An 11,997-nucleotide genomic window follows, 5' to 3' on the forward strand; every position below is an offset into this window, starting at 1 on the left:
AAGTACATTAGCACCTAATCTTAACATATAAAATTTAGATTATTGCGACATAGCAAAGTATACTTACGGTTTCCTAACTATAGATTTATTAATAAACATACCACATAAAATAACATACCACATGAAATAACATACCGCATGCAATAAACAATTACAGTACAATTTTTTCCTTAATTACCGTATTAAGATTTCCCGCATGTCAATACTAATGGACGCACCTAACATTGATGCAACATCTTCAATCTACTATTTCAAAAAATATTTTAAATGCTACATCTCTTGTCTGAAATTATTTCTAACCTCTAAGCACTACCATCACATAGCTAATAACGAGCTAAAGGACGAACTAATTACCACCCTGCATGCACAAATAAATAAATGTATTTCAAAGCTCATACCTTGATCTTCAACTTCGTAGTTCACTTTGCTACACAAATCCTACTCCTGAAGCACTAAATGACTCCAAAAATTGATGAAATCTCTCCCTAATAATAAAGCACGGATTGGGTCTCCGGGTTCACCGTCACAATACGCTTCTTCCCGTAATTTTACGCTTTCATTTTTTCATCTATATTATTTTCGCTATCCGAGGTGGTACTATTTTATCTTTTTGTTAGTCTGCCGGTCCGCTGCTTGGCTGGGCCTGCGACCATCAACTGGGCCATGTCTACTTGGGCCTTCAGCTCCTGCCCCGCTAGCGTAATCACAAAAGATTCGTGTGTGTTTGCATCATCAAATAGTGTAAGTAACGGACTCATGTAACGAGGAAAGACCCGGTTCTCTGCGTCGATATAAACTAGGGCACCTGACTCCACGATCAAATTGCCCGGACCTCTCTTCCGGGACCTCGTCTCATCCTTCGCTCGGTTCCTCTTTTCTCGAGAGACTAGGGTTCGTCGATCGGCTCGGCTTGGCTGCCATCGCGAGTCCCCGCAAGCTCGGTTTGATCCTACCTCGACTGCAACCGGGGCAAGCACGATCCCAAACCTGCGCGAAGGAACGATCGAGCTCCATGGCCAAGCGCTGGATCGGTATAGAGCCGCAGACTAGAGGTGGTGGTGAACCATGAGAGCTTCGTGGATTCATCGCGTCCTGTGCTGGTCTGGCTGTGAAGGAGGAACACTCACCCAGGATCGACTGTTGGCGCCGCCTCCTCGCAGCGCCGCTTCCTCTTCTACCCCGAGCTGCCTCGCACAACTCTTTTGAGGTCTCTCTCTTCTCTCTACACACACACGGTGAGAAGACTCAACACACACACGCCATACACCAAGGAAGAAGACACAATAGCTTTGCCCCAAGCACTTCCTTGGTGACCACCTTGGCTACATGTTTTTCTCTAGCCCTCTCGGCTTCAACTCAAACAACAAGCTTTACATCTCTTATATAGAGACTCACGCGCACACACAGCCACGGCCACACCGGCCACTAACCCACGCACGCACCACTAACTAATCCCTAGCTACATGCACTACATGCACGCCCACGTCCAGACTACACGGCCAAGCCATTCAACTAACCGACTGCATGCAACCTGACCAATTCTCCTGGCTCCAACTTGATCTATCCAGCCAGCCGGTTTGGCTTCATCCTGCACGCGTCTCGCCGCTTCCCATGGCTATACCACCCCGGCATCAAGCCTTGCGCCGTATCACACGGCACCGCGCCTTCACGCCGTCATCGGCAGCCCGGCATCTCGCGGTCTCCGCATGCCTCCGCTGAAACTTGACCGGACTAGCTACTCTCTAACCTATGCAACATGCATAACAAAAGCAAACTAAATATGCAGATACATGAATCAAGATTAAACCTAACATTTTCCCTCCTAATCTTGATTCTCCAATCTTCACGCGGTTCACCCGCTGCCACTTGACGACACAATCGCGGCGCTGCACACCTTGCCTGGACCGACGCCATCGCAGCGCCCGCGTCCATCACCATGTACTCTTGCCGCACGCAGCGGCCACCTCTTGACGTGGACGACGCTGTCGCAGTGCCGATCACCACGCCGTCTTCGCCAAGCGGCATCGCACCGCAACTTTTGTTGGCTTCACACCAACTTTCCATGATGACGATGGCATCACACCACCGTCGTCGGCATCACGCCGACTCTTCTTGTGGCAGCTTCGCACCGCCATCTTCACATAGCGGCACCGCATAGCCACCATCCTCCTTCTTGCGCCGTCGGCCTCCATCTCGCATGAAGTCCGTCGCGCCACAACCGACTCGGATCGACAAGGCTCTGAATACCAAATGTTGGCGCCGCCTCCTCGCAGCGCCGCTTCCTCTTCTACCCCGAGCTGCCTCGCACAACTCTTTTGAGGTCTCTCTCTTCTCTCTACACACACACGGTGAGAAGACTCAACACACACACGCCATACACCAAGGAAGAAGACACAATAGCTTTGCCCCAAGCACTTCCTTGGTGACCACCTTGGCTACATGTTTTTCTCTAGCCCTCTCGGCTTCAACTCAAACAACAAGCTTTACATCTCTTATATAGAGACTCACGCGCACACACAGCCACGGCCACACCGGCCACTAACCCACGCACGCACCACTAACTAATCCCTAGCTACATGCACTACATGCACGCCCACGTCCAGACTACACGGCCAAGCCGTTCAACTAACCGACTGCATGCAACCTGACCAATTCTCCTGGCTCCAACTTGATCTATCCAGCCAGCCGGTTTGGCTTCATCCTGCACGCGTCTCGCCGCTTCCCACGGCTATACCACCCCGGCATCAAGCCTTGCGCCGTATCACACGGCACCGCGCCTTCACGCCGTCATCGGCAGCCCGGCATCTCGCGGTCTCCGCATGCCTCCGCTGAAACTTGACCGGACTAGCTACTCTCTAACCTATGCAACATGCATAACAAAAGCAAACTAAATATGCAGATACATTAATCAAGATTAAACCTAACATCGACGTCCAGCATGATGATGATGACAACAAATAGTGCCAGACGCTGGGAACCGATGAGGACGATAGGGCCAGTAGCATTGGCCGAACCGACTTACTAAAGGCCGCCTACGAGCCAATCAAAGCCACTTCCGAGGCCCAATTATTGCTCTTCTTCTCCAACTACGAATAGTCCTCTACAAGTTTTACGTTGTTATTGGCAGGTAAATACGTCGTACAGTGCCCCTGAGTGCCTTGATTCTCATCCATGCCGGATGCAGTTGTTTGTTTACATATAGTATCCATGCGCCTGTTTATCTCCGTCGACAGTTGTGATCAGTTCTACTTTGGGCAACGATCTGCCGACGGCGAGGCAACGTGGAGCGATGGAGGTAGTGGTATGCCATGTTCCTACAATCCTATGGTAAGCATGTGTTGATCTCGCCGGCACGGAGCCGCCGTGGACTGTTCGCCGGCGCGACGACGAGGAGGCAGATAACAGCCATCACTGGAGCAGCTAAAACCGTGCCCTCTCCAGCCATCAAGCTGGAACTCTCTCCAACCCAAAACTTCCATCAGGTACTTGTGAAAGAATGGCGTTGCATGCTTACGTCGTGGTGTTGATCGACGTCTCTTTGACCTTAGGAGCATGCATGCTCGGAGTGGACGACAGCTTCATCATCTCATCCTATTTTGGTTTGTTCTCTACACGTGTATGTAAGGAGGTGACGGCAAGTACTTGACGGCGGAAGCTTTATCATCTGCTTTTGTTTTATTTTTGTCACTGGATACACACGGTGCGTATCTACTGATGTATGCAATGGTGTAAATCATTCAGGTTTGATATACATATGCCCGTCCACAAAAACGGCTGGTGAGTTTGTAGAGATTGGTTTTTAGCTCAGGTATCCCGACACCCTCATGATTCATTGGCGAAATAAATCTGAAACTTCGTGACATAAAAAACGGCTGGTGAGTTTTGTAATTCATGAACAGTAACTTCAAAAAGATAGAAAACAAAATATAAAAAAACTGAAACTTCAATTTTTTGGCGAAATAAATCTGAAACTTCATGACATGAAATATTCTCAATCTTTACAAACTTGCAAGTTTGATGCATAAATTCACGGGCAGATTTCTTTTTAAGTTTGATGCAGAAAAAACATTCGAATAAGATGGAAGATTGATTTGGGCTTCACTTTTATTCGCATTTGAGGGGACGGAAAAATAAGAAGAAACCGAGAACGAGAGATGATTCGAGCCTAGGCCATTGAGTGCTTTGTGTTGAAGTAGAAGGTGTGGACCTGCTTGGGGTAGGGGAGGGATTGATGCATACTTATGGGCTTACAATTATGTGACATTTTCTTCCGTTGCAACGCACGGGCATATTTCTTATATAATAATAATAATCTTTCCCTAATCTCTCCCTAATAATAAAGCACGGATTGGGTCTCCGGGTTCACCGTCGTGGTGTTTTTACAGAAAGGACCCTATGGTTTTTAGGAATTAAACCCGCTATCCCTGTTTTAGTGATTCTGGAAAAAACGTTCCGTTTTCATAAGAAAAAACTACATATGTATGAATTGAACCCGCGAATCCTGTTTCGTTTTATCCAGATGCCCGCTCCCTTTGTAGACGCGGCGGATCAGGAGAAGTGAAGGGCGCGCCCTTGCCGGCGGACGGCTACAACTGCGGCGGAGCAGGAGAAGTGAAGGGCGCGCCCCTGCCGGCGGATGGCTACAGCCGCGGCGGAGTAGAAGGGGCGCCAGGGGGAGCGGCAGGAGACCCCACGCCGGAGTAGAAGGAGCATCAGGGGGCGCGGCAGGAAGCCCCACGACGGAGTAGAAGGAGCGGCAGGAGGTACCACGGAGGTGGTGCTTGGGGCTCCGACGAACGAAGGCGAGCAGTGATAGAGGAGAAGATCCGCGGCGATGCTCTGAAGGCCATCAGCCATGGCAGTTGTGGCTGTGCGCGCACGCAAGCGGCTGCGCGCGACATGTCGGTGTGAGAAATCGGCAAGCCTTTTCCCACATCGTTCAATTGATTATCTAAGATCAGATAGAACGAGCCTTCCACAAGGACAGTGGCGCATCAAGAGGATGGTGGACAGTGGCGCATCGCCGGCGCAGATGAGGAGATTGGAGCAGAGAGGGTGGAGATGGAGCCGTGCGGGGCTGGAGAAGGAGATTGGAAAAGAGAGGATGGTGGACAGTGGCGCATCGCCGGCGCGGATGAGGAGATTTGAGAAGATAGGATAGAGCCGTGCGGGGCTAGAGAAGGAGATTGGAGAAAGAGGATGGAGCCGTGCGTGCACTGGAACGGTCGGCGAAGAGAACGGAGTAGTGGGTGCACGGCTGGAACACAGGCGGGCCAGCTCGTGTGGGCGCTGGATGATGGAGTCATGGAGAAGAGAGGATGAGCCGTGATGGATGTGGATAAGGTCACAGGAGGAGAAAGATGGAGGCGGTGAGGCACGTACTCCTCAAAAGGATCTCTCTCGGGGTGGGGTGGGGATTGAATGCATGTTGCAACTGCTCCTTTCTTTTTCTTTTTTTTAGGGATGTTGCAACTGCTCCTACGTGCACGCACTGGCTAAATCAACTCGATCCATGAAAATATAGAAAGTATGGACGCGGATGCATCTAAGTGTATTCTTAAATGTCAACTTTTTATCACGTTGCAAACAAGTTGCGTTTGACAAAAAATTCCCATAATGCACTATGCTTAGATATAACATTCAGTTTTCTCCCGTTGCAACGCACGAGTATTTGTGCTAGTAATACCTAACACAGCAGAGAACACATAGTTATGAACTAAACAAAAATAGTACAAACTGCATGCATGTGAACGAAACCAACAAAAATGGATAGATCTTACCTTCGTCTATCTTTTCTTCAACTTCAGCATATTCAAAATCCAACTCTAAATCACCCTAAATCACGAATGAAATGTGTAATGAGTTTTGCTTTCTCTCTGTTCTTACACGCAGAGAGTAGAAGAGGAGGGCAGAGTGTGCTTGCGCACGGAGCATACGCATACTATATAAAGAAGGAGCATCCCTGTAGTGTCGGCACAACAGTTCCCGCCCGTGAAATTCGTCGTCCTCCGCGCGTGGGAATCAGCCCAGTTTGCAACAGTGAAATTCATCGTTATTACGCGCGTGGGAATCAACGCCATTTGCCACAGTGGCTCATGTCGGCCAAGGGAATCCGCGCGCATGCAGCAACGGGCCGCCTGCGCTAGTGGCGGCAAGGCCCGCGCCTCGGCCAGTGTGCAGCAGCAGCTGTCGGCCAGCGCTGTCGGCAGGCGAGGCCGCCTCAGGCAGTGGCGGCGAGGCCCACCGGCGGGGCCCGCGCGAAGCAGGGCCTGTCGGCCAGTCAGCGACCGCGCCAGGGCTGGCCGCCTCGCCCGGTGGCGGCAGGGCCCACCTGGCCCGCCCCGTTCCGTCGCGGCGCGGGAGGAGCTGGGAATCCGTTCTGGCTGGGTGGCCGCCTCCGGCGGCGGCAGGGCCCGCCGCCTCCTGGCGTGGCGGCAGGTGCCACGTGTCGCCTGCCGTGCCTGGCGCCACCGTCGAGGGGGTCCTTTTTGTCCAATTGATTTAGAGGCAGTCTTTTTTGGCAATTCATCTCGGCAGGGGGTCCTTTTGGAAAAAAATCCTCAGCTTCGGCCGCTTCGATCTTGGCTGCCAAGTGACGAGCACCGGAATGTGCTTTCACCGTCCAGATCTTGTTAGCTCAAGACTCGCTATCTCTCTCCATTGAGAACTGCTCGATACTGTTAGTAACTCGACGGAGAGTGACCTCACGTCTCTTTGCTGCCAGCCGTGTTGTTTTCACGGCATAGGAGAGTAATTAACTAACCGGCCACACCACGTACGTTATACGGAGAAAAGGGTGACAACAACCACTGCACCGGCCATGATCAATACAGTAGCTTCCTGTTGAGTTCGTACAAGAAGTTGGTTGGGATCTGGTGTGGTTCTTGCACGCGAGTAGGCAGGGCGTACGATTTCATTCGCCTTTGCGTCGTGACACGTACGCACCGCTACCACTTTGCCTGGGATAATATTAGTAGCAGTATGTCGTATAGTAGTATCAAATTCACAATGCACAGTCCAAGTTCCATCACCATTCCGTTATCCGTCTGAGCTGATGACACAGTGCACTAGCTAGTAGCAATCCTTGTTTCGTTGTTTGATTTGACCACAGTCATGTGCTAATTAATTATCTCGCGATCGATCTGTCGATGGATTCCTTTGCATGGGCCACGCCGAGAAAGGTAGCTCAACCACAAAAGGTTCCGTCGATCTTCCTTGGCGGTCGTAGAAACAACATTTTATCGTGATGGATGCAGGGTGACTACTGACTAGACAGAAAAGCAAGACGTGGAAACAAATACTACGTAGATTTCACTGGACGCGCCTCGCGAGGTCGGTTGAAGTAGTCTGGATTTTTCACCTTTCTCTGTAAAACCGACATACCTACTGGCTCCTGCTACAATTGGATTGGACTGGATTGAATCAACTAATATTAGTATCTTTTTTATTCCGGGTGAACTAATATTATCCGGATTGGATAGATAAATCGTTTGATTATCTCTTGCCAATATACATGCCATTTTTTAATACAGTAGCAGCATATACTGAAGTCAAACTAGAAGATGCCATCCGTCGACGAACCATACGTGGTAGAAATAATGGTCGGTATCACGCCCAAAATCACTCCTTACCATCTTTAATTAAGTCATCAGTTGCCATATAAGGCATGAGGTATCTACGACAAGATAATGTTTGGTTTTTGTCACCTTATCCACCGAAACGAATCAACCAAGAATATCAAAGAGAGAGAGGGTGGCGCCACAAATCAAGGGAGATTTTTGTAACGAAAATGGGGGCCATGGCGGTCTTCTGTCTAATTGAGAAAAGTCCGCACAAGAGGAGAAGGAAACGAAATGAACGGGTCGAGAATATAGCTTGCTAGGAAAGTTCATCTCAGACATTCCAGTCCAGACACTATTTTACGCTTTCCATTTCGTCGCGGATCTACTCGACCCAGCCCCGTTGCCTATATAAACGCCAGCAGGCACCACCATCGTCCATCATCAAGCATCAAACACAAGCACGCACAAGTCCACAACACACAACGAACCCATCTCATCCATTCTTTCAAGCAAGACAAGAGAGATCGAGCGAGCAATGGCTCCCATGCTCAAGCGGATCGTGGAGGACGCGCCCAAGAGGGCGGCGTACGCGACTTTCCTCGCCGGCTCCCGCGACTACTGGAAGGGCGTGGTGGGCCTGGCCAAGGGCCTCCGCGCCGTCAACTCCGCCTACCCGCTCGTGGTGGCCGTGCTCCCCGACGTCCCCGAGGACCACCGCCGCAAGCTGGTCGAACAGGGCTGCCTCGTCCGCGAGATCGTGCCCGTGTACCCGCCGGAGAGCCAGACCCAGTTCGCCATGGCCTACTACGTCATCAACTACTCCAAGCTCCGCATCTGGGAGGTACGTACAGCATCTACACTAGTGCAGAACCGGGCAATAGCACCGGTTCGTAAGGCCCTTTAGTGCCGGTTTCATAACCGGCACTAAAGTGTGGGCACTAAAGCCCCCCCCCCCCTTAGTACCGGTTCAGCACGAACCGGTGCTAAAGGGAAACCACGTGGCACGAGCCAGCTCCAGGGGCCTGGAGCCCTTTAGTACCGGTTGGTCTTACCAACCGGTACTATAAGGTTTGGGGGGTTTTAGTTTTATAATTTTTTTTCATTTAATTTTGTGTTTCCATTTTAATTCTTTTTCGTTTGCTGGTATTTTACGATACTACACATTGTACACGTTATATATATATATATATATATATATATATATATATATATATATATATATAAATAGAACCAATCGTGCATATATATATATCATCAATGTCTCACAAACCGTCATATTAATTAATTCACACATACACACATGTATAGCTATATACAATTTCTCCTACATATGCATGTTGCCTTCGGAGCCAGTAGCATTAGCCTAATTGGTGCCTTCGGGGCACGATGACAATTGGAAGTGGTTTTCATGAGGGCGGTAGCGGGTAATAGTATTCTCCCTTCGAATTTATGACCTGGTCGAGCAAAAATCCCGCTATTTCCTCTTGAAGTGCTTCTATGCGCTCCGTTTCTAGGAGCTTCGCCCGCATCTCTCTAAACTGTTAAGAAGGAGATCAATATGCATGTGTATTAGTTGTGTGACTAGATATCGATAATGGTGTAAAAATTGTGAATAGTGTTTTGACAAGCGTATCCATTCCTGTCTTTGAGATCTGCTCTTTCGGACGTCATCATGCGAATGTTCTCGCAAACGCAGAATGCACACAGATCAGTCCCCTGCGCCTGCTTCAGGGCCTTTACGAGAATGGAATTTGATCAGATAATAATTAATCAAGCATGATAATTAAAGAGATGGCAGCTAGCTAGCTAGCTAGTACTACTTAATTACTTACCTTGGGTCTTCCCCAGTTAAGCTTTTCTTTCCATTCGCCTTCCGTGACGCTGATGAACCTTGCCCAAGCCCTGCCCGCCGACAAAAAAAATGAATAAAGGGGTTATTAAATAGTTCATATCATGAAATGACGAACTAAATAGGCCGAGATATATAGTTAATAATGATTGAAATTACCTGCTGACTATCCCAAACAAGATCTTATAGTCAGTTTTTTCTTTGAGTAGTGAGTCCAGTATTTCAACTGTTTCGGCGTCAACTTTAATGATACACAAGACCCAGTGAAATCTGCATGCACACACGTTTGCATGTCTTAATTAAGCGGGCATATGTAAGCAAAAACATGTAGCTAGCTAGTAGGCAAAAACAGAGAATTGTAGTACAAAACAGTGTGACTCACTGGAAGTTGTAAGGAAGTAGTATATCTTCATTGTATTTGAGTCGCTTCAAGAACTCTAGCATGCTGTCCTCTACGGCCTTTTGATGACGTGCATCTATTTTCCATGTGTATTCATTAACGGTGTTTGGGTCAATGAACCCAATGCCATAGCGTCCACCTTTTCTCATTTCATACATCTTCATCCTGCATATAATACCATAGAAAAGAATATAGTGAGGATAATTACAGGTAGCTTGAGACTTAAATTACAGAAAGAAATCACTTACAGACAATATCAACTGACGATAAATTTGTCGAGTGCGTCTTGATTGTATAACTGAAACAGTTCAGAATACTCAACGGACATAGCTTTCTCATGGTAGTAATGCTCCTCCTTGACATTCATCATGAGGGACAATCGATCGGAAATCTTGGTAATGTTCATGTACCATTGATGCAATTCATACATTCTCGTTGGGAGGTTCTTGACCTTGTCTGGCTCGACCAAAGGTTGGCCCCGGACATATTTCCGTTTTATTTCATCCTCTCTAAGCACATGCATGGGCTCGATCTCGAGGAGTTATCCAACAGTGATTTTCAGAACTTTAGCCTGCATTATATGTTCCTCCGTTATTACCATATTGCCCACCTTAGGAACGTAAACTGTTTGCCCACAATAATATTGGGCGCGCGTACTGTCACGTGTTGTTGGCACAACAAGCGAGGGGATCGATTGCGCCGCCTGTTCTCCTAGCTGGGGAATGGTTTTCCCGCATTTTTTGACAGCTGCTTCTTGTTTGCTCGATCCCGAGCTCGCCTCCTTACGTAGACGTGCTCGATTTAACTTCGTGATGTGGCGCTCATAGTCTGTGTCAACAGGCTTGGGAGCTGGTGGTTGAGCCATACGAATGAAGTGGTCAATCGTTTCCTCAGGCACTTTCGCCCTTGGCGGCGGTGGCGGTTTTGGTGCAAAATGGGCTTCCACCTCGGATTTCGATATGGCTGCGATTTCCTCCTCGGACCTGTCATAAGCCCTCTGTGGAAGAGGCGTGAGGCTTGGACCATATTTATATCGCTTGCCTCCGCCTGTACTTCCTGTACTACCTCGACTCGTACCGCTACGCACCATAGCTGCGGGGTGTCTCTTCTACGATTGCTGAGGCGGCGGAGACGGCTGACGGGGCTGAGTTGGACGAGGAGGAGTGGCCGCCTGAAGCTGTGCCGGACTTGGAGGAGGAGTGGCCTGAGGTTGTGCCGGACTTGGAGGAGGAGTGGACGTCTGACGCTGTGGCGGACTTGGAGGAGGAGGAGTGGCCTGACACTTTGCCGGACTTGGAGGAGGAGTGGCCTGACACTTTGCCGGACTTGGTGGACTTGCAGGAGCGGGAGACAGCTGACTCGGTGGCGGACTTCGACGAGGAGTCGGCTGACGCAGTGTTGGTGGCCTTCGAAAGATGATGCAATCCTTTTTCCATAGGATGATACGATGTTTGGCGTCTCCGAGAAAGCGCTCGTCGTCACCTCCAGGATAGTCAAGCTCTAGCTCCGAATATGGGTCCACCACCTCATCAACCAAGACACGAGCATAGCCCGCTGGAATCGGGTTGCAATGGAAGGTTGCCTCGGGGGCATTTGTAAAAGCAACGGCGTCCGCCACCTTCATGGATATGTTCTTCATTTTGACGTGTAGCTCACAGCTAGTGTTCTCCGTGATGTCATCCACGGGGTATCTACTACCCAGCATTGCGTCGTCCGAGGCGGAACCCACGCTGCTTCTCGGCATGGATGGGGCGGTGCTATCGAATGCTGGATCATTCGCTAGCTGCTGCAGCTGCTGAGACCCCCTTTGCTGGGTAAGTGAGTCGATCTGCTCCTGCTGCCGCTGGAATTTGACTACCAATTCCGCTTGACTTGCTTCTAGGACTTGAAGGCGTTCATAGTCCCGCTTCCTCTGCAACTCCTCCATCTTCCTCTTCTTCTCCTCCGCAATCTTCTTTCTCGCACGGGTTCTGTAGTCGATGTTCCAGTCTGAAAACCCCTCATACCACGGAATAGCGCCCTTGCCTCGTGTTCTTCCCGGGTGTTCAGGATTTCCCAGGGCACGCGTAAGCTCGTCGTTCTCTCTGTTGGGCTGGAACACCCCCGGTCGTGCCTCTTCTATTGCAACAAGTATCGCATCGTCGGCTCCCTTCAGACTTGCCCTCGTCGAAACATTGCCTGTCTTC

At 49.6% G+C, this 11,997-nt stretch overlaps 1 protein-coding gene across 1 annotated transcript in view; it reads left to right on the top strand.

The window, feature by feature from the left end:
• Positions 1-8,017: 8,017 nt before the first annotated feature.
• Positions 8,018-11,997, top strand: part of LOC119367228 (galactinol synthase 2-like) — a 15,630-nt gene continuing 11,650 nt past the window's right edge. Inside the window, exon 1 of the mRNA XM_037632804.1 lies at positions 8,018-8,403. Coding sequence (XP_037488701.1) covers positions 8,098-8,403 — 306 coding nt within the window. The 5' untranslated portion in view covers positions 8,018-8,097. The remainder of the gene's footprint in view (positions 8,404-11,997) is intronic.

The sequence above is a fragment of the Triticum dicoccoides genome, chromosome 2B, assembly GCF_002162155.2.
Source record: "Triticum dicoccoides isolate Atlit2015 ecotype Zavitan chromosome 2B, WEW_v2.0, whole genome shotgun sequence".
Classification (NCBI taxonomy): Eukaryota; Viridiplantae; Streptophyta; class Magnoliopsida; order Poales; family Poaceae; genus Triticum; species Triticum dicoccoides.